Consider the following 23,702-nt stretch of genomic DNA (forward strand, 5'->3'; position numbering starts at 1 on the left):
TGGAGAAAATTATTCTGGTCAAGCTGACTACTAAGTGGCCCAAGTTTGTAAGGTTTGAAGATACCTTTGAGATACAAGGTCACCCTGGACAATTGAAATTTAAATCTATTTTTTACTAGTTATAAAGGGGGGCAGTTTTGGCTCAGGTGGTTGAGGCTCTGGGTTGATGATCGAAGGGTTGGGGGTTTGAGTGCACACACCTTCTTCTGTTGGGCGAGGCTCTTTGTCCCTCTACTCGTACCCAGCAGGGCATCCTGGGTTAGTTGCAGCAGGACAAGCATCCGGTGTAAAATCTGTGCCAGTAACTTGTGATCCAAGGTGGTGACCCTGAGGAAGGGAAAAGCCCAAGGGAAAAAAAAAAACTGGTTGTAATGTAAGACTACAAAAATTGTTTCAAAATAATTTTGAACATAATTACAATACCTCAGTAATGCATTTTGTCAGACAAAAAAAAAGAATTTTGTAAGAGCTACATCAGATTAGTTTTGGTAAGTGTTTTGGTCTTTGGTATCCAACAATAAAGCAAGATATGCTTTATCATCTAACCAGAGGTCTGCAGTAAGTCCTGAAGTGTCTCTATAAACCTTAGCTTAAGAAAAAGTCAGTTAGATTTTCAGCTCAGTGTGAGGAGAAATGAGTCAGCCAGTATTGCATAATGTCCATTTTCTCTCTGTTTCACTGATCTAAGCACCTTAACCTGAACATGTTCATTTAGGTAAGTCTTTGTTAGCAGGAGAGAATTTTTATCCTTACAGTACACCAGTAATGTGCAGGCTTTCACAACATTTTTGGTCATTTTAAGGGAAGAACCGACAGTCTTTCCTAAAGAGCTGATGATGAGATAATGAGCTGTTTAGACTAATGCTTGTTTTTTTGTTGTTGTTGTGTATATATATATGTAGTTTCAGACAAACATCAGTTTAAGAACGAGCAGGTACTGTATCGGTTCCGTTATGATGACGGCACTTACAAAGCCAGGAGCGAGATGGAGGATATCGTATCCAAGGTATTTCCTCACATACAGTATGTAATGCCATGACATCATGTTTGCCCTTAATCTCCATGCATACTGTATATTTCTGTCTTAGTAGTCCATATTCTTTGTCTTGAATGTTACCTACACTTTTTTTTAAATAATTGAGCTATGTAGAGAATTCTGGTATATGGGATTAACCATGTTTGTGTCCACTATGTTTGCAGGGTGTGAGACTGTACTGTCGTCTCCACTGCCTGTTCACACCCGTGATTAAGTAAGTTTAGTCCATCATTAGACTTCCAGATTTAAATTGTGAACCCTGATGTAGTGGGCAGTTTATTGTAACTAATAAAATGGCACAGAATGGAGTTGCAACATTTTCCATGAGCGATTGTGAAACTGGAACGCTCAAGGCTGTAAACATGCATCGTTGTTTTGCTGTGCGCTCACTCGGACTGACTGTGGGTCACGAGTTATGCAGAGGAAAGCTTTAGCTTGAGTGTTAGTAGTGTCTCACCTCTGCTTCAGTACATAAACTCCACTAGATAATGCAAGCTTCTATAAAAGAACTGCTGCTGTAATCATAAATGCACAGCTTTGCTCATCCCAAGACTCGTCTAGTGAACATTTTAAGAACATATTGTATGTACTGTGTTTGATATTACAACATGGTAGTACTGTAGATGATTAATTATTTATTGTCTTATGTACTGTCAGGTGTTACTCTGAAGAGAATGAGTGCTTTTGAGTGGGATTTCCCACAATCAGGGCATGCTAAATTGTCACTACAAGTCATGCGAAACCCATGACGAAACATCAGGAATTGTTTAAAAACTGTCAGGTTTCACCTACTAAGTACCTACTATTCCTCACAATTTGCAATGAATTGTTAAGACTTTTCAAGAACTGCTAAGATTTCTCACCTGTTTACAGTGACCTGGATAAAGCTTTAATTTTTTTTTTTTTATATGACTATGCATGCTATGAGCCAGCCAAGCACTTGAACATGCATTGTAGTATTTATTAGAGCATTCTATTTACCAGTGTTTAGTTTTTATGGTTAAAATTGGCCCGTTTTAACATATTTGCTCAACCTCTTGTATGTAAGTTTTATGAGCTCTCCAGTAGTGACAGCTCAAAGCTGTCCAAGTCAACACTAAACAAGCAATTCTGCATATTTTTTAACCTTCGCAATCCATTTTTTTTAAAAAGGTCTGAACCACCCAGGAAGTTCAGGAACCACCTACGAATGCTACAAGCCACTTTTAAATACTGTACCATAACAACATCTTTGATGTTTTCTTAGTGCGCAACAGGATTTCAGGCATGGTCAAAATTTTTGATATATTGGATATGGTTTCTCCCAAAGTGTGATGCGCTGTACAGCACTCTAGCGAGACCGTACCATCACCGTCAGGATCGATTGTACTGTACATTGTATCCGTTCAGACCAAAGTATAACACGAAACTCGAGCACTATATATACTGTAACTGGAACGCTGCTTCAGTTGACTCTGACATTGTGTGTGTGTTGTTATCATACGTCCTTCCAATCTCTGTTCTCACGCCACAACCCAGCAGTGAACTGATGACTGCACTCGTCTTACCACACTTCCTTTTTCCTAACTAGCGCAGAAAGAATCCTGCATGATATAGGATGTTTTTTGGCGGAACAATCAGCTTTGTTTGTGGTCCATTGTTGGGAGAAACACTCCAGCTTTTGTGTTACTGTGGTCACGCTGGAGCATGTTTACAGAAACACTGTCTGAAGATCGCTTTTCTTGACACACCACACGTATCACACACATGCTCATGAGCTAAATGTTTGATTTATATTTTAATAAAATGTTTGTTGTGCTTCAGAAAATCAAGGGCTTGAATCAAGTATAAATCCTGCTTATTAATATGAAAAAAAATTACATTGCAGTTCCTTGTGTTATAAAAGCGAGCGAGGATAATTCACACTAGTTGAATGCAGGTATATGTTAGCTTATGTGTATTTACATTTACACCCTTATTCAGAGTGATTTGTGTTTTTATTTCATTATACTGTATGTCTAAACAATTGAGATCGAAGGACCTTGCTCAAACGTCAACAACTTGGTGGTGCTAGGGTTTGAACCTGGGACCTTCCGATCAGTGGTTCAACGCCTTAACCACTGAGCTATCCTTGTGTGCCCTGTTGATACAAAATAGCGATGCTAGTGCAAAATAGCGATGCTAGTCAGAAAGCTTCACATTCATGATCCAAAATCAGTAGATGATGGACAATAGATGAGAACTAGCTAGTGGACAGGAATTGGCAGAAAGTTATTTTTAAGAGATGGTGAGTTAAAAATGAACCCATAAATAAAATGCCAATATCCTCTATAGAAAATGTAAACTTTACAAGAAAAGGATTGTGTGTATCTCCTTAATCATTTCATTCTTCTCCATGCAGAGACCGAGACCATCACCTGAAGACGTTTAAATCAGTGTTACCAGCCAGTAAACTGGTAGACTGGCTTGTCTCACAGGTAGGATGACATAAAACCCCTCTTACACACCTGTGGAGAAGAGACAGTCTTCCATTACAAGCACAGTCACACAGAACCTTGGATGTCTCGAGCTCATAACTGTGTGGTTACTACACTAGTGATGCCATAGATTTGTATAAACCTCTAAAGAAAGGCCTTTGTGTTGAGGACACAGCAGCTTTGTAACATTTTTTTTTCTTTACCTTCCCAAGGGGATGCATGTGGTTTTGTTTAATGACCCCTCTCTCTCTTTCTCTCTCTCTCTCTCTTTCTCTCTCTCTCACACACACACACTCTCTCTTTCTCTCTGTCTCTTTCTCTCCCTTATGTTGTGTAAACATCTCACAGGGAGACTGTTCTACCCGCGAGGATGCCGTCACGCTCGGGGTCGGCCTGTGCAACAACGGCTTTATGCATCACGGTAAAGTCTCTCTGTCGTGACTCACCATATTTACTTTATGGAAGCGTGATGTTTACAAAGTGCAAATGGATCACAAATATGGGATTAAATTCGAGCGTTCCGCTGCTCTTGATTGTGGATTGTGATGATATCATATCAACATGATTTCACCAGATGAGGCACAGGGAAGCGTGATGGCAACAACGTTTCTAGGTTTGGCAGTACTGATGACGCCAGGCTTTATGGTGAATTCTGAAAAAGAAATGGCGAGTGATGAAAAAAACAGAGAAATGTACACGTACCAGTACATGGTGGTTCCAGGCTGACCGGCTGATTTTGCCATAAACAGAATTTGCAATGAGGCTTGGCTTGGCTTGTTTGATATTGCAACACTTTTGGTGTCTGAGGCCAGAGAGTGAACCGTGGCCATGTTTTTATGTGTTAAAGGGTCTTAAATTAGAGCAGCTGTGAGTCAAACGTGAGCCAGGGCCAGGTTTTCTTTCAGATGTTATTTATGTATTTATTTAGTCTTCATAGTTAACCCCATTTCAGGTTATCAGGCAATGTTCTGTGCGAACATTACCGCAGAATGAATGATGTTGCTACTGACACAGAATGTTTTTGGATTCTCCTTAACGTTCTTGATGAACCCCTGTGGCTGTGTGCCTGGCCGAGGGCCAAAGTATCCACACGTCTATTAGCAGATGTTTCCAGCTGTTAGAACTGTATCAGCAAGTTGGAGTGGAACAAAAGCATTAAAAAAAGAAAAAAAGACAGAAGCGCACACGCACACCACATCAGTAAGAGACGAGGGACTCACACACACATACACACACTTCCTCCTAAATCAATAACAGCACTACTCCTTCTGATGTCCGCTCGAAAAAAACAAACTCCGGTGATGTTTAACTGAGGGACACTGCGCAACACAGAACAGTTTGTCCCTCCAAACCTTCCCAGCAAACTCATCTGTCACTTTCAGTTTTAGGGGGAAAAAAATCCTACGTGGCAGGTTTTCCACAAACAGCACCGCTCCTGCTGTTTAAGACCTGTGAAGGAAAAAAAAAAACAGGCTTGTGTCATCAGCCATCAGCCAAGGCTCAAGCTGAAGTAACACTGAGACCTATTCATTATCATCTGATTTGAATGCTAATAAATGAACAGCCCTGCTGTTTATCTGCCATCTCTGGTTTTGCATCATAAAGGCATTGAAGATTGTATGAAAGATTGGATCGCAAATGGAGCGTCAGTTAAACAGCCTACTTCTAAATCTTTACAAAAGCAGCTCATGTCATCGGTATTTATGATATATATCTATATATATTCATCCATTGTTGATCATTCACTAGGCGAAATAAATTCAATTTAAGGGTCTCATAAAAAAAAAAAAAAAAAAAAATTCTTTTAAAGAAAAACTCCAGAGGTTTATGCCAACTCACTAAAAACAACTCACTGGCCACTTTATTAGGTACACTTGCTTTTTAAAGCGAATATCTAATCATCGAATCACATGGCAGCAGCTCAACATTTAGGCATGTAGACACGGTCAAGACGTTTAAACTAATTAAATAATGGTGATTTAAGTGACTTTGAACATGGCATGGGTGTTGGGGCCAGACGAGAAGGTCTGAGTATTTTATTTGTTGATGCCAGAGGTTAGAGGACAATGACCAGGCTAGTTCATGCTAAAAGAAAGGTAACAGTAACTTAAATGAGATCTTGTTACAATCGAGGTATGCCGAAGAGCATCTCTGAATGCGTGACATGTTAAACTTGACGCAGATGGGCTTCACACCGGAATACCACACCGGGTGCCACTCCTGTCAGCTTAGGACGGAAAACGGAGGCTACAGTTCACACGATTGTAAAAACGTCGCCTGGTCTAATGCGTCTCGATTTCTGCTAAACATTTGAATGAAAGGGTCATCCTGCCTTGTATCAGTGGTTCAGGCTGGTGGTGGTTCAGTGGTGTGTGGATATTTTCTTGGCATAGTTTGAAGCTCTTAGTACTAACAAAAAATTATATATACTGTGTATATAGTACTGTGCAAAAGTCTTAGGCACCATATTATATGCTGTACCAATTTTGTTATATATGTAAATCCCAGGAGTGTATATTAGGTTTTAAACCGGGTGATGCTTTACGATCTCCAGATTGTAGGGCAAGCACTTTACCACTGCGCCACTCAGGGGCTCGAAATGAGATGAAGAGATTTTTAAGTAAGAAATTTAATAAATGACCAGTAAACAATAGTTCAGTAATTTATTATGTGACAATCCTTTCTTGAGCATCTTGAAAAATCTGTTTCAGTTCCTCTCGAGACTTGACAGACTCGAGTCTGTCAAACAGCTTCTTTTTTGCTTTCAAACTCTATTTTTTATTTTATTTTTTTTTCCTTTTCATGTCTCAAAGGTGGTCTGTTGGGCAATACATTTCTTTTGTAATTGAAATTTTACAGCAAAGTGTTTGATTAAGGCCATGATTGTTTCAAAGGTTTTAATGATATTTTTAGAGAATTCTGTTTCATAGCTCAGTTCAATATCTTCCATAGCAATCCAGTTGGTTATAACTTATGATTGATCTAATTTTTATTCTAATCAAGCCAATCATTGAGTCTTTCCTTGTTCCTTTAGAGGAAAAAACAGTCGAGAGAACTTTGTATTGATTTGTAGTGATGGGTTATTCTAGATTGAAGCAAAAATGGTTTTGAGTCTTGAAGAACTTAAGAGCTCCAAACATTTTCCATTCATCCTGACATCAAAGATTAAAACATTAAAAAAAAGGATGAGATGGAGAGATAGGCAGGTTTTCCAGAGAGCAGCACTTAATATCAGACTGTTCAGAACAATAATTTATTTTTATCATTGGGGAAAAAAGCAGCTTGGATGTGGCAGGTTGGATCCAGTCTTTTGAACGTTTTTAATTATTATATTTTTTTATTCTGTTGAACTTCCAGAACAGTTTAAAATCTTCTGCTCTAAATGGACAAAGGGACATGCTGGACTCTAAAGCATAATAGAGGCTTAGTTTTTTAACTGTCTTCAGCCCAAGAACATTGACAATGTTGTACTTAAAAAAAAAAAAGAAGAAGAAATACTTTAGAGGCACTCACTTCCCTTTTTTCAAAACACTCACCCTGTGAATGTCATTTTGTCTTCTGTTATAGTATGCTTTAGAGTCATGATGCTAATGTACATCACTATTTGTGTAAGATGATACAGTACATATACTGCATAACGTTACACGAAAAGGATGTCAGTTCCATCCTAAGACACATGCCTCAGATGCCACAGATAGAGACACATTTATTAAATAGAAAAACATTGGACTGTTCCTTTAAAAAGTGTTATTTGTTTCCAGCTATTTTTTTTACTCATCTTATTACCTATTTCTTCTTTTCTTTGTGTAGTCCTGGAAAAAAGCGAGTTCAAGGACGAATCTCAGTTCTTCCGTTTCCACGCTGACGAGGAGACAGAGGGCACCAGCACTAAGACCAAGCAGCTCCGCAATGACTTTAAGCTCATCGAGAACATCGTGGCTAAGTCCCTAGTGGTGCGTCTAATCATCCCTTTCACGGACACCGAATAAAGTCTGAGTTTGTGTTTGCACGTGAAGAGAAAGGTTTTCTAACCCGGACACCACATCCATATGTTCTTTGTTTGAGTTCAGGGCCACAGTGAAGCCTCTTCATCCACTAATAATCACCCTGACCATTACACACTGCTCTTTCATCCTTTTAACGTACTGTAGAACAGGGGAGATGATTATTAAATGCTTGAGTGTTTAGCTGTCATCAAAAACAAACACGTTCATTATGAACCTCTTTTCGAGGAACAGGAGTTGCTTAAACAACAACAATTTGACCTTAAGTTATTTTCACTTTGGTGTGAAAGCTGGTTTTGTCTCCTGAGGTCAACGTGTTAACCATGTAGTCAACTGATAGCTGGTTTTGATATCTGCAGATTCATCCAGAGGAGGAAGACTATGGATTTGAGATTGAGGAGAAGAACAAGGCCATCATGGTGAAGAGTGTAACCAGGGGCTCCCATGCTGAGGTAAGAGTTATGAACTTGATTAAAGCGGTGATTAATCGATAATCGTCTTTCACTGGTTTATACTAAAAGGTAAAATTTGGTAAAGGTTAAGTTCACATGAGCCACATTTTGTGGTTTGGCGATAGCAGATGATCTGAATCCCACCAGCCGCTGCACTACAAGGATCTGGCTCATAGTAGAACTTTTCTTATTGCTATGTCACACTGTAGATAAATATTACTGGGGAATTACAAAGTTACAAATGTGACATTTGGACCCACATTGGAAAACAAAACGCCTCAGAGCACAGATGAGATTAGTGTCAGTGTATTTATTTGCATACATTTTAAAGTAATCTCTTCACCTACAGTAAAAACAGACGAATCCTCAAAATTGATTGGATCATTTACATCAGGAAACTTACATCAAGCATTTTATCAGCATTATGGATACAAAATTAAACAGACAAATAGTTATGAGAGAGCCCAAAATGAGTACAAAATCTGTTAATTTAAAAAACAATTGCTGAAAACATTATACTTGTACCATGAAAGATATAAATCAACAGAAAAAGGGTATATTTAAAAAATAGTTTGTCATTTCTGAAATAAATAATTGAAGATTAACCTCTATGAATGTGATGTGCACTTGAGAAACAGCCAGAAATTGTGGTTTTTAACATGAAATACTTGATATAGTAATTATGAGAAAACTGACATTCATCAATAACCTTATCTTTTTTCTTATTATTTTTACTATGATAATTTTTGTATCTCTGAGTTTTTGATCTTCAGCATTAGACTTTACTGTTTAATTTACACGTATCACTATTACAAGTACACGAGTCACTGTAATAGTGTAGCACTAACATTTACACGAGTCACTGTAATAGTGTAGGTTTTGCCCTTTTTTCACAATTGTAAAGTTGACCATTGCATTGAATTGCCCTACAAAGAAAATAAAGACTTTGTAGAGTTGTCTTTACCTTTGACTATTATGGTGTACAATGTGGCAACAATTTGAGTCAACAATTTGAGTCCTTGGGTGAACATGTATCATCAAGGAAGAACAAATGCATTGATGTAATACCCGAGGGTCACCCAGTACATTCAAGTCATCGGCTGACTTAATTTTATTGCCACATAGCATTGTCTATGCAGAGTCCGAACCTGACCAACTGAAGCAACCCCGGCTCATAAGAGGCTTGTACATTGGGCACTATGCATAAAAGGGTGCATTGCAACATGCGCTTCTTTTTTTTCACAGTTGTAGAATCGTACATCCTATCAGTAAGCATCATTTCATGTCTTAATAGTGAAATACTGTCTAGTTTTGGTGTACAGTTTTAAGCCTGGAGCAGAGATCATTGGTGCTTCTAAGTGTTCACAGATAATTCCCAGATTGCTCATTCTATATGCCAGTGTCACTGGTATGGAGATTTGTATGTAAGGTAAATCCTACTTTAAATAAGAGTGCGACTATTTATTGTTCGGGAAAAAAGGAGGGGGTCGAGTTGACCAGTGCACAAGCAACAATAGAAGCAGTCGCGAAACATTCCCAAAAGGCAAACTATAGGTAACACAAGTGGTTATTAGTGGTTAGCTAGTGTGAATATAGTTTAACAGATCATTGTCAATGATCTATGAAATACATTGGTTCAGTTAAAGCTGTTTTGTTGTGTATACATCCCAGTTTCCTGTAGCCACCAGTGTGATCGTCTCCTCTTTCATCTTTTGCCATCCGAAAATGTAACAAGGCCTCTGTCTGTCCTCTGCTGCTAAAGCAGACCAATGAGAAAATGTGACATTTGGACCCACAATGGAAAACAAAACGCCTCAGAGCACAGACGAGATTAGTGTCAGTGTATTTATTTGCATACATTTTAAAGTAATCTCTTCCCCTACAGTAAAAACAGACGAATTCTTAAAATTGATTGGATCATTTACATCAGGAAACTTACATCAAGCATTTTATCAGCATTATGGATACAAAATTTAACAGACAAATAGTTATGAGAGAGCCCAAAATGAGTACAAAATCTGTTAATTTAAAAAACAATTGCTAAAAACATTACTTGTACCATGAAAGAGACTTAAATCAACAGAAAAAGGGTATATTAAAAGAATGGTTTGTCATTTCTGAAATAAATGATTGAAGATTAACCTCTATGAATGTGATGTGCACTTGAGAAACAACCAGAAATTGTGGTTTTTAACATGAAATACTTGATATAGTAATTATGAAAAAACTGACTTTCATCAATAACCTTTTCTTTTTTTTTATTTCTTTTATTATTATTATTATTTTTACTATGATCATTTTTGTATCTTTGAGTTTTTGATCTTCAGCATTCTACTTTACTGTTTAATTTACACGTATGAGCTGAGTCAATGTAATAGTGTAGCACTATGGTTTTGTCCTTTTTTCTCCACTGTAAAGTTGACCATTGAATTGAATTGCCCTACAAAGAAAATAAAGACTTGATCCAGACACAAATAGTTTTTTAGCATGGGGTGCAAAGAGAAACACAGGCTCAAAAGATGAGGGCCCTGGGTTGCTGTTCGGAAGGTCAAGGATTCAAGCTTCAGCACTGCCAGGCTGTTGAACCCTTGAACAAGGCCCTATCTGCCCCAGGGGCAACCTATTCTGGCTGACCCTGAGCTCTGACCCCTGGGATTTGCAAAAAGAAGAATAATTTGACTGTGCTGGAAGGTGCATGTGACATATAACTGGATCTTAAGCGTAATCTCCACTTTTAGCTCAAACAACTTAATGAAATTTTGGTGAGGTCACAAACATCCAACAGTTTATCAGCAGAGGATAAGCACTATGGCCATAAAGATTTGTCCCCTTCAAAGCTGGTCTTTCTGTGTGTTGTTATATGCATCAGCTAGTCTAATGTTGTATGTTTGCGGACAGTCAAAAGCATGAGACGTGATGGCAGCTTAGAGAGTGGAGCTTTTACTTGACAGTTAATGAATTTATAATCTCTTTTCTTCAAAACATCCAATTTTGCATTTTATTTAGCTTCTTGCAAGAAGACCTTCACAGGAAGAATAGCTTTTTTTTTTTATAAAAGCCATATTGTGTCTGATTTGGTTTTGCATGGTGGTTATTCACCTGGTGGATAAGTGTATAAAGTATCAATTTTTTAGATTTTAACAATTATAACTGTGTCTAAAACTAGTACCTCCGATTACTAGGCTGCATGCAATTCTAGCAATGTTGTTTAATGCATTCAACTAACATTCCTGTTAGTGTAACATCTGTGCACATCTGGGTGGACTGTGCTGTTTCAGATTTGCTTCTTAGTCACTCAGGCGCCTTGTTCACAGAGGGAAGTTAATCTTAGAACATCATTAGAACACGGCCTGTATCACCAGGAATCATCTGGATGTTGTGTGCAACGTGTTTTGCTAATTAAGAGGGTTTATTCCAGCTTCGTTGGTGTCTTCACAGCTACGTCATTGGCTCTCGGGTGCTCAGGCAGTCATTCAGGGCTCAGGTCACGCTTTCTTAATTCACTCTCTCCAGAGTCTCGCTCTCATTTCCGATAGTGGGGAGAAAATTAGGCATGCCTCATCACATTCTCCTCTGAGTCCTGACGCCTCGCTCACTTTTTCCCTTTAAACACGTTGAGATGACGCCTCTGTTCACAGTGATGCTGAGTTACAAAAATAAATGCCATATTTTTACAATTGCAAACAATTATACCATGTAACAAGTGAAAAATGTTTTAAAGACGAATGCAGTAAACAATGTTGTCTCCATAAGTTGTCTTGTTTCTATTAAATGCACAATCTTGATTAAACGGTATAGCAGACGCCAAAAAAAACTCAAGTAAAATCAATAATAAAAACAACGACTTGAGTAAGAGTATGAAAGAAAAAACTAAAGAAAAAACTCAACTCAATTAACCACATAGTTGTTAAACATAAATAAATTAAGCTTCTAGTATACTCCTATAGTATTTCTATTACATCATACAAAAGAGGGCCGGCAGGGACTTGTTTTCAGTATAAAAATATATATTGTAACTATTGTAATATAATGGATATTACAGTAGGATTGTTAGGTAAATGGTAAATTATCTTTTAGTTATTTATTAAAGCCATAGAGATCAGTTGTCTTTACCTTTGACCATTATGGTGTACAATGTGGCCTTTGGGCACATGGAGATCTTTGATCTCAACAATTGAGTTCTTGGGTGAACATGTACCATCAAGGAAGAACAAATGCATTGATGTAATACCCGAGGGTCTTTCGGTACATTCAGGTCATCGGCTGACTGTCCAATTGAAGCAACCCCGGCTCATAAGAAGCTTGTACATTGGGCACTATGCATGATGGGGTGCATTGCAACATGCGCTTCTTTTTTTTCACAGTTGTAGAATCATACATCCTATCAGTATGCATCATGTCATGTCTTAATAGTGAAATACTGTCTAGTTTTGGTGTACAGTTTTAAACCTGGAGCAGAGATCATTGGTGCTTCTAAGTGTTTACAGATAATTCCCAGCTTGCTCATTCTATATACCAGTGTCACTGGTATGGAGATTTGTATGTAAGGTAAATCCTACTTTAAATAAGAGTGCGACTATTTATTGTTCGGGAAAAAAGGAGGGGGTCGATTTGACCAGTGCACAAGCAACAATAGAAGCAGTCGCGAAACATTCCCAAAAGGCAAACTATAGGTAACACAAGTGGTTATTAGTGGATACCTAGTGTGAATATAGTTTAACAGATCATTGTCAATGATCTATGAAATACATTGGTTCAGTTAAAGCTGTTTTGTTGTGTATACATCCCAGTTTCCTGTAGCCACCAGTGTGATCGTCTCCTCTTTCATCTTTTGCCATCCGAAAATGTAACAAGGCCTCTGTCTGTCCTCTGCTGCTAAAGCAGACCAATAAAAAAAGGGAATCTCTGGCAGGATCAGGGGTAAAATAGGCAGCAGTCAGAAAGACTGGAATTAAGCGGTAGGGTCAGGAATACTAAATACTTCTGTGCAGAAGGAAATGATTTGTTTCCACAAGCGGTACACGGTCACAGTGACCCTGTGTGTGAGAAGGGACATAGAGGCCTGCATTATCCAGCGTCACAGCTGTATAATTAAATAGCCCTTATTTTACTGCTTTCACTCTGGCACCTGCCATAAAGTCCTTTTCAGTGTGAAGATTAAGGTCTGAATTCTTTTTGGAAATAATGTTAAATGAAATCTATATTTATTACTTCATTGTACTTTGATGCAAAAAAAAAAAAGGTTCTATAAAACTTGCTTATTATTGCCTGTCACTAAGATTATAAACAAGTTTACATCATTTAGTTTAATTATTTTTACTTGTGGTAGGAATACTGTAACATTTCAGTGCTTGTTTCTGTGTTGGGTTTCTCTGTATATAGATGGCAGGGTTGCAAGCAGGAAGGAAGATCTACTCCATTAATGAAGACTTGGTGTTCCTGAGACCCTTCGCCGAGGTGGAGATAATGATCAACCAGTCTTTCTGTATACGCCGCTCTCTCAGGCTGCTAGTTGCCACCAAAAACAAAGAGTGAGTCTCTCTTTATAGCAGTAACTGGATATACTCACAACATACATTATACAGTACATCGTTCTCTTCTGTTATACTAAACTGTCAGCCTCCTAACACTCAGTATGACCACAAATCAATCCCAGCTATCCGTTATAATCCATATGAGGATGGAATCATTGCTGAGTCTGTATCCTCTCAAGGTTTCTTCCTATTGCTATCTCAGGGAGAAAGTTTTTCCTTGCCACCATCGCTCTGGTCCTGCTCAACGTGAAAAATTGGATCATTTAGATTTATACATATTTTCTTTCACATTACATACTCATTTCAACTTTATAGATTTGCTACTAGTACTACACCTTTGGGACACAAACCTTGCAGATGTGTACATGGAATGTATATTAAGTCGCTGCCTGCAAGACGATTATAGTTATAATGAAAACATTGACTTTTTTTCCTCTTTTCCGCACTTCCGCTGTTGAAACTATGAATGACGAATACTGGGGTATTTAACATAACATTGTGAAGTTCATAGCTTTAGATACGACAGTTTAAAGTAGTTATGTTTAGCTTTGCTGTGGAGCTTCACGTTACCTTTTCAGATTAGTGCAACATACTCAGAGTGAAAGAGACATTGGTTTAGAACTTGTAGAATGAATGCATACCGCTTTTTGTGTTAACAGTTTGTAAAAAAAAAAAAAAATTGCTTAACCCAAAAAAAAAAGTGTCTGTGAAACCTCTTCCCTTTCTTGGCGCGCTACCTTCAGTTAAGTAATGATGATACATTTGACTCATTTGACTGATGCATGTGACTCATTAAATTTAATTCTTTCATAAGTTTACTTATGAAATAAGCTGATTATGAAATACTGATTTTGCTGCAGTATTTTTTTAAATACTTAATGCAAATGCAAACCGATTTGCCAGGTCCACATCTGGACCACAGTCTAACAGCTGGGCTTGTATGTTGCTTTTCATGTGAAAGTACAGATGACATGATAATTTTTTCCCTAATATCTACAGTATAAATAGTGCAAAAGGAAAGTAATCTGAAGATCGCAAGTTCAAATCCCAGTGACACCAGAGCCACCCATGACCGAGAGTCTTAGTGAACATAATTGTCCGTGCTCTCATCTAAGAAAAAGAGCATGCTTGCTTTTCTTTATCAGCCACAGTGACAAAAGCCAATCATGGGCATCTCTGAGGTTATAGAAGCAGAACAGGGCAGATAGCGCTTTCCCTCAATTCTGTTATGCTGCCCCCTTATGGTCCATGAGCAGCAGCATGACATGCCTCAAAGAAAACATGTAATAGCTTTTGCACTCCCTGAATGGAAGTTTTTTTACTTGATAGGGGAAAGCCCTATGACTGGTGAGATTTCGCAATGACTAAATTAGAATTTGTCTCATTTCCAGGCCAGATTTATTGTATGGAAATATTGCAAATTGTTCGGATGTATCTTTGAAATGATGTAATTATTAAAACTAGAAACACATTTTAATTTGAAAATGTACAAACAGAACCTTAAAAAATTCTAAAAAAGATCAAGGCATCAAGGATTTCATAACCGGTAGTATAGAGCAAGATGGTACGCAAATGATCTTTAGTTATCTGTAAAACATATGGGACTAGTCGGTTTAAACTGCATTTGGAAATAAATCAATATGAGAATTTCATAAGAACTCCTAAAAAGTGTATGGACTCAGGATGTTCCTTATTTTCTCTGTGAAATAAAGGCTTGTGAAGATTCCAGATTGTCAAGATGGCCTGTCTTTCAAACTGCGCGGATCCTGTCCTCCATATGTGCATGCAGTGAAGAAAGGTAAGCTCTGCATGCATGTGCATGTGTGTATGTGTGTGTGTACGTTTTTCAGAGTTTCAGAAACTATCAAAAATACATTTTGACGTGTTTGATATCTAAAGCTGCTTTGTACTTTTGTTTTAAAAATAATTTTACTGTTTTATCTTTTTATCCACTTTTCATTTGTCCATTTGCCCATAATGAAACAATTTCAGCATTTTAAATTAAGCTCCAGATGAATCTTTTAAGGGACATTAAGTGGTTTCACTGGATATTATTTTTATCGGATACATTCACACAAAGTCTTATTTATTTCCTCAAAAGCAGGAATGCAATTGCCCTTTACCCTCTAACCTGTCAAGCAGATGTGTCAGCAATAAAAACTAAACATTAAAAATAAGAAAAATGCTTTCCTAACACAGACTGCACTGCTCATGTGATAAACATCTGGACCACTAAAAATAACACTCTACCTCACAGTCAGGCATGAATCCTGATAAACATACAGTTATGTAGAAAGACATTTACAGCAAAGGTGTACAGATTTACAGGATGTTGATGAAAGATTTAATGATGGAAAATGTCTCAACGTGTTACTTTTACTGGAGGGATGGTATATAGACTACACTCATAATTTAGCAAAGGCTAGAAATTAAATGTGCAATATTGTCTTTGCAATAAAAGTGAACATATAATTCAATGCAATCTTGTTTTTATATAAATACAGGGTTTTGGTGCTTGGTGTACATTTACTGTGTGCAGGAGAAGGTGGAGCTGAGTTTGAGGAATAGTTTATGTATTATTACATACTAGGTTGGCATATTGAGGCTTCACTTGTCTCGAATGGTGCATTTCTGCAGCCCGGCTTTTAGTTTCTGCCGTTTTTGTTTAGGCTGTCGTGGTCTTTTTAATTCTCCAGTCTCAACATTCTGTGCCTTTTTTTTTTATTGCAGTCTGGATCCAGTTTAATGAAAATGATTTGTTTAGCTTTACAATAAGATTTTGTCCATAGGAAAAAAAATAAGTAAAAAAATAAAATAATGTGCCATTTGTTGGTAGCGTCAATTTAATGTGCTCTGACATCACTTTGTGTGTGTGTGTGTGCATGCTTGTGGATGTGTGTAGGGTCAGAGGCCGCAGCAGCAGGTTTGCAGCCAGGCCAATGCGTGCTCAAAGTAAACGGTGCGAACATGAGCCAGAGCAACTATGACGAAGTGCTGGAGCACTTCAGCAGCTATCAGCCCGAACAGGATGAAAAGGAGCAGGTAAGATCCGGTGGCTGCTGTAGATAATTACCTCTACAGTTGAGTGTGAAAGTTGACATAACCTTAGGGCAAAATGAAAGTTTTTCATTTTTAGTATATTTAATGCACCTTTCTGTAAGTTCAGTTCAATTAAGTTTTTAGCTAATAAAAAAAATACATATATTATAACCTTAGATCTCAACTGTTCCACTTTGTTTGATTTGGTTTGGATTGCATAGAGCTGGATAGATGCTACAGCAGTTTTCATCACCATCATTGACATCACATTTCCTTCTTCTTTTTTCGTATTAACGCAGGGCCACAGTCCGTGGGTGTACCGCGTGTATGACGATGTGGAGGAACAAGCGTTCAGCATGTGTCTGCCTGAGAACGGTTCAGATGGAGAGGAAAACGGCTGCACTAATGGAACAGGTACTGTGGTTTCTCTGGCTGTGGCAGTTGTGGGTGGATGGGTGTGTGTACAGTATTTAGTTTCAAACATCCCTCCAAGTCAATGGCTAACACAACACATGGATTTCTTCTAGGTTGTCTCGCCTTTCTTAACCTAGAAAAATCATGCATGCTGTTCAATTGGCTATGGTAAATTACATGATAAGTGGATGAATGTGATGAGTGCGCAAATACTTCCTGGATGTGGTGTGTAGAATGACCTTGGGATAGGCTCTGGATCCACCACCCAAACTTAAGATAAAGCTGTTAATAAAAAGAAACAAATAACATGTAGTTTATTCCAAATTATTTCCTTGTTGGTTTGTCATTGTAGTTCGAGGTCTGCAACATTTGTCCCTTTCTGGAGACGCCCCACTGGTTAACATGATGGTGGATAACGTGCACCTGGAACACGGGGTTGCATATGAGTACGTGAGCTCAACCGGGATCAAGCACCATGTCCTGGAAAAGATGGTGGAGCCAAAGGGCTGCTTCCACCTCACAGCGAAGGTAATAAGGCATCAAACTAGACTTGGGATAAGGATATTTAAATTTGTGATTATTTATTTTTAAATTTTTATTTAATACCGTTTGCTGTGTTTCAGATATTGGAAGCATTTTCTAAAGACGACAATCATTTTGTGACGAGCTGCAGTCAGCTGATTGCTCAGAGCGAGCGCGTCGTGTCCATGCCACAGTATGAGTTCAGAAATATCTGCGACTCCAAACTGGAGAGTATACACAAACGTATTCGTAGCTACCGACAGGTGCGGGGGAAAAAACAAAACAAAACTCATGTTATCTATTCATTCTTTCTCTCCAACTTAAGTCAAAAGTTTACATCCCTTCATCATTTGTTTAGTTTGCAGATGAGCTTCAGAATAAGGGTTCGCCCATGTTCAAGCAAGCTAGCAATAAACCTCATGCTCTGGGATGCATGGACTTCGTGCCCACCAACTGCCACCTGAATTTGATGCAGGTTTCATGCCCCAAGAGCAGCACATCGGCCGGTCGTGCCTTTAGCATCCGCTTTGGGCGCAAGAATTCCTTTTTTGGCCTCGACCCAGACCAAGGTTGGTAAAATTTGTTAGTCTAGTTTTGTTAATTTCTCACTGTTGTTTAAAAAATGGCTTTAATATAATGTTTTTTTTCCTTCATCCTGTTTTGGGGGGAAAGGACAAAATTGCATCATTTTGGCAACAGTTTACAGTATTCATTGAAAAGTACAATTATGCACACTGGGATAAATATAGCATGCAGTGTGTACTGTGCTAAAAAGGTGTGATTTCACTGTTCTCTGTATTTCCCCAATAACAACAAAAGCATAACTCAACCTCATGGTTGTCAAAGCAATTATCCAGATTGTATCACTTACACAAGGATTCCGTCGGACTAAACTCCCTTTGTTAATAGTTAACCATCATGAAAAAATAATTAAAGCATACGGTTTAAACCATGAGGGCGTCGTAAATTTTCATGCCTCGCTGTAACGACTATTCCCACAGCAAATCAAAGCCTTTTTAAAGCTCTCGGGTTGAAATCACTTCCATCAACCTGCCATTACGACTCCATTAGGCCATGCTGAGTGGCTCTCAGTGATGTCAGCTCACCTTATCCCTGAGGAGCATGCGCTCCCATTTCCTGCACCTTAAAACCACAGATTTGTTTTTTCATGTTATTCACGGCTTAATGATTAACCTTTAGTTAAAATGCTTAATTTTGCCAAGCTAAATAGCACCACATGTATTGTGTTAACCTTATTTCAGCGCATTGTCTGTACACATGTCTGCTATTACTTTTAATATGTAATGTGCATTGCAGAACACATGCTAAGAAACAAGTTATAGTTAATTATAGTGTGAGGTTTCCGTGGCCTTTTTTCTTTATTTACACTTGACGCGTATTAAGGCTGGCTGTTGTTTGTATCTGCACCTGCCACTAGACATGGTCGCGTCTACATGGAACTGCACCAGTTGTGTTGTTGTTATGACTCCTCTTTAAGGATTGTTTGTTTCAAGCGCCTTTTCTTCACATCTGCTTGGCAGTTGTGACGCTGTCAGAGATACTTTAAATTCTTCTGGTGATGGAGTTCACTGAGATTACTGCATGCATCAGGAGCTTTTCCAGGCTGTGTGACTCTGAGCTGTCTTCATTTTTTTGACACATGTGAAACCAGAGCTTTTGGATGCTATGAGAAAAAAACAAAACACATATATATATATATATATATATATACGTTTAGCATGTTTAGTCTTTCTCATGGTTTTAATAATCGCTGTGTTTTCACATCATAAAAATAGGCCCGATCTAGATCAGACGTTTCAGTCTACTTTTTCTTTTTATGCAGCTAATCTGAACCCCATGTCTCACACGGTCCACTGTGTGACCAGTATGGCCGCCCCATCCTGGAGCTGCACAGGCCTGGACAACGAGGAAGTGGAAGCAGTGGATGGGGGCATTGAGGCAAGCAGGAGGCGCACGCGCGGTGAAGGAGGCCTCAGTTTTCTCCTCAAGCAGGAGGACACTGAGAGCCAGGACAACTACATCTGTCTTTATAACCGGCTGGATGTCGCCGTTAGGGAGATGAAGCTCTACGTTGCTCAAATTGAGGTGTAAGTTTGAAAGATAATAAATTAAATCAAATTCAAATTTTATGTCACATACACAGTCATACACAGTTTGATATGCAGTGAAATGCTTAATACGATACGCTGTGATAAACCAATTAACCAACAGTCTAAGAACGATTAAGGATTAAGGATTGAATCTGCGTTTTTTGTTTTAAAATGTGTGTTAAAATGTAAATTTTTTTAAATGTTATCGTTTGTCCATGCTTGATAATTGTTTCATTCAAAAGTTTGAATTTCGCACAGTCACGGCTTTTTGTCTTGTTATATGTACTGTATACCGTAATTTCCTACTGTTTCTTTTTTTTAAAGTTAGTTTTTATATTACTATTATTGGTTTGAAAATGCATAATGCAAATTTTTTTATGCTACTTTCATTAAAAACATTTTTCCTTTGCTCAGAAGCAACAATAATCAACATCTTTCAGTTATAAAAGTTAAAGCCTATTTAGTTAAAGCCTAATTTTAAAAAGATTTAAGCAGATAAATATCTGACTTATACAAAATTTTACTTTGTATTACGAATATATATTTTTTTTTTACAGATGATGTATTTCACAGGTTTTTGACAAATCAGATGCATGCAGTACTTTTTTAGTCTCTCTCCCTCTATCTCTGTCTGTTTGTGGGGAAAAAAAATCTCCTTTATCAAATAGCATGTTTCAACATTGGGGTGTAACTCCACCACACCAGAGAACAGCGAGTCCCACCAGCCAGTTCTCCTTCCTACATGAGAAAGCCTTTTCTGAAAGTCTAAAAATATTCATGGGCAGGACCGAGCCGACCAGGGCTGAAGCCATAACACACTACACAGGAGGAGACATCATTTCCCTGCCTTTCCCTTTTATCACTTTTTCCCCCCTCTCTCATGTATTCTGATAACATTTTAAAATAAATCCTTTTAGTGGTTGTGTGGCTCACATATAAAAAGCAGCAACACCTCAACATGTAATTACCTTTAGCTTTAAACGTTACTGATTATGTTTTACTGTTTGTGTATTCCTTAACATTTTTGTGTGTTTCTGTTTATAATATGTAACTGTTTGTATGCGTACATGTGTTTGTTATAGGCTTCTTTCCTCCATCACTGGTCCCATCCAACCTCAGAGCTCCGAACCTCCTTCAGATGACAGCGTGCCGTCTACTTCTCCAGGGCATGAGGAGACCATTCAGAGCAAAAGAGTGTGCTTCAAAGTGAACGAGGATGATCAGGAGGATTCTGGACATGACACCATGAGCTACAGAGACTCTTACAGGTGATTAGAAGACGACAAAAGTCAAAACTGCAGATATTTGAAATGGCTGGATGTTTTTGCACGAAGCAAAATGTTTTAAATTGCATAAGATTGTTTAAAATAGAGCTTTATTTATAACAATAAGTCAAAACTAAATAATATAGATAATTTCAGTAATAAACTATGATATTAAAAGTTCAGTTACACATAAACCCTTATTATTCAACGTGCCGAACACAAGCAGCTTATTTCATCTAATATAATTTTACACAAAGGTCAAATTATTAGCCTGCATCAAGCAAGGAAAACAACCAATGACTACAATTGCTTTTAAAAACTGGCCAACATCAACTTCATTGAAGAAATGTGATTGGAAGAAACATAAATGGAGATCACTTAAACGCTTGGCAAAGTCGCATTGTTAACTAATCTTAATTTGTTTGGAAGATTGCATTTTAGAGCAAATGGGAAGAAGGGAAGAATGTGAGGTGATGCACTTTTCAAGCATAGAGCCCAGGAAGTGTTATGATTGGGGGTTGCTTCAGGAGGTCTGTTCTAGGCTTGGCAATCTTATGTGGCAATAGCATGAAGTAGCAACAAGGACTCATTTTCACTCATGAATTGGCCACCACATTGTGCATCATAATTAAATGATGATGAAAGATATATATATATATATATATATATATATATATATATATATATATATATATATATATATATATACCGGTGTATATATAATTTTGTTAGTCTGAAGTATCCATAGCGGCACAGTGGTTTTTTTGGTTAGCGCTGTCGCCTTGCACTTTTAGCGTCCAGGTTAGATTTCTGTCCGGGCTCGATTCCCGTCTCTGTGTGCGTGGAGTTTGCATGTTCTCCACATGCTTGGTGGGTTTCCTCTGGGTACTCCGGTTTCCTCCCACAGTCTAAAGACCTGCAGATTAGGCTAATTGGCGTTCCCAAATTGCCCGTACGTATGTGTGAATGATTGTGTGTGTGCCCTGTTATGAATTGGCACCCTGTCCAGGGTGTACCCAGCCTCGTGCGCTAAGTCTCCTGGGATAGGCTCCAGATCCCTACGACCCTGAATTGAATACAGGATAAAGCGGTATAGAAGATAAGTGAGTAAGGTATCCATCCTTGTCTCCACTCAGCCAAAGTTAATGTTAAAGGGATTGTTTAGCATGAAATTTAAAGTTAAATGTACTTCCATAAAATTACATGTTAATTTGTGTAAATATTCCTATATAAACATCCAGTACCAATACCTTACAAAAGTTCCTCAGTGCCCATTTTTCACTGTCTAATTAATTCTACTAAAAGTGTATAATTCATAATGGAAACTTTGTTTAATGAAGTTCAGGCTGATGGTAAACAGTGGACTAGGGCACGTATGGTGTACATCAGTGGAGCCGATGCCCTCAGGTGGATTTCGCTCTCTACAGCACCGCCCTCGTAGCCGCTTCTCCTGCAGAACAGATGTTTTGAAACCTGACGTGTTTTGCTCCAGCAGCTTCAGAGCACAATCAGCACCTTGTTTGTAGGGATGCTCCATTACTCTGCCCCGTGGCTAAAACCTCACGTCATCTTCAATCCCTTCAGTGTCATCGTTCATGTGCGGGGGCTTGTTATTGTGCACATGCTGGGTTGAGCAGAGCCTTGCTCATACTGACCACTAACAGCATGCTGACTGCAGGAGCTCGAAATGACCGAGTGCGTATGCACTCTCTCTTCCATTATACAGCCACCCACCATTAAAGCCCGATACCTTCTGAGTGGGTGATCTCATACATTACAGGACCCCCCCTCCCTTGCATTACCGAGAAATTACATCAGCTTTTGGGTCTATCTGTGGTAAAAACACTTTGGTTATTATTATCAGGTTTCATGCATGAATTTAATGTGTGAGAGTCAAGACTTCTACAGTGCTTATCTAGTTTTTACTTTAGTGCCTTTTCTCTCTTTTTCTCTCTCTCTCTCTGTCTCTCTCTCTCTCTTTCTCTCTGTCTCCTTCTGTCCCTCTATTTCTTTTTTCCATCTGCTATATCTTTCACTCCTTCATGTGGGAGGGTGAGTGTTAAGACATGGCCAAGTGTGTTAATTCTTGGCTAAAGTGTTGTTACAGTAATTGTGTCCTCTGCTCTCCCAGACTGATCTGTGATTCTATGATTTCACACAAACCTAGCTGTTAACAATACTGTCCATGTGCATTTAGTGACGGCCACAAGTCCACTGGCTATTTCTATTCGCTCAGTAATATCAGACACTTGTGTTAACACTGCCTCAGAGAATATTCTCTGTAGTCCACTTAGTCTGGTCTAAGTGAAGTTCATATCAGGTGAACTTGCTATTGGTACTTCCTATTTCAAGTTTCACTATGGTGGTAATAAGAGATGCTGTGGTCTGTAAAGGAGCCGAGATGCTTCTTTAGACATATAAAGGGAAAATACATTAAATCAAAAGACACACCTAAAGGTTGCAGAAAGTAAAATGAGGGCACTGGTGGCCCAGTGGTAGATGTTTCGCCTGCCATGCGGAAGGCCCGGGTTAAATTACCAGCCACTGGATGCAGTGTCGGTCCCAAATCCAGATAAAATGGGAGGGTTGCGTCAGGAAGGGCATCCGGCATGAAACCTGTGTCAAACTTGTGTATGCGGAGTGGATGGTCTGCTGTGGCAACCCCATGCAGGGAGCAGCCAGCAACTTTAGTGTTTAGCTCTGTGGCCTCGCACCTCCTGTGTGCATGGAGCTTGCATGTTCTCCCTGTGCTTGGTGGGTTTCCTCCCTCAGTCCAAAAACATGCAGATTAGGTTAATTGGCCTGTTGTGTGTGTACGCGTGTCCGGCGATGGATTAGCACCCTGTCTAGGATGTACCCTGCCACATGC

The 23,702-nt window shown here is 38.6% G+C and overlaps 1 protein-coding gene across 2 annotated transcripts in view; it reads left to right on the forward strand.

The window, feature by feature from the left end:
• The window catches only part of prex1 (phosphatidylinositol-3,4,5-trisphosphate-dependent Rac exchange factor 1), an 88,371-nt gene that overhangs the window by 50,644 nt on the left and 14,025 nt on the right, over positions 1-23,702 (forward strand). For both annotated transcript variants that reach the window (XM_053503674.1, XM_053503673.1), the window contains exons 12-26: positions 903-1,006; positions 1,201-1,250; positions 3,417-3,492; positions 3,841-3,913; positions 7,303-7,445; positions 7,856-7,948; positions 13,331-13,479; positions 15,195-15,280; positions 16,385-16,524; positions 16,821-16,935; positions 17,288-17,463; positions 17,559-17,720; positions 17,816-18,026; positions 19,301-19,565; positions 20,651-20,836. In XM_053503674.1, coding sequence (XP_053359649.1) covers positions 903-1,006; positions 1,201-1,250; positions 3,417-3,492; positions 3,841-3,913; positions 7,303-7,445; positions 7,856-7,948; positions 13,331-13,479; positions 15,195-15,280; positions 16,385-16,524; positions 16,821-16,935; positions 17,288-17,463; positions 17,559-17,720; positions 17,816-18,026; positions 19,301-19,565; positions 20,651-20,836 — 2,029 coding nt within the window. The remainder of the gene's footprint in view (positions 1-902; positions 1,007-1,200; positions 1,251-3,416; positions 3,493-3,840; positions 3,914-7,302; positions 7,446-7,855; positions 7,949-13,330; positions 13,480-15,194; positions 15,281-16,384; positions 16,525-16,820; positions 16,936-17,287; positions 17,464-17,558; positions 17,721-17,815; positions 18,027-19,300; positions 19,566-20,650; positions 20,837-23,702) is intronic.

This window comes from Clarias gariepinus, chromosome 9 (genome assembly GCF_024256425.1).
Source record: "Clarias gariepinus isolate MV-2021 ecotype Netherlands chromosome 9, CGAR_prim_01v2, whole genome shotgun sequence".
Classification (NCBI taxonomy): domain Eukaryota; kingdom Metazoa; phylum Chordata; class Actinopteri; order Siluriformes; family Clariidae; genus Clarias; species Clarias gariepinus.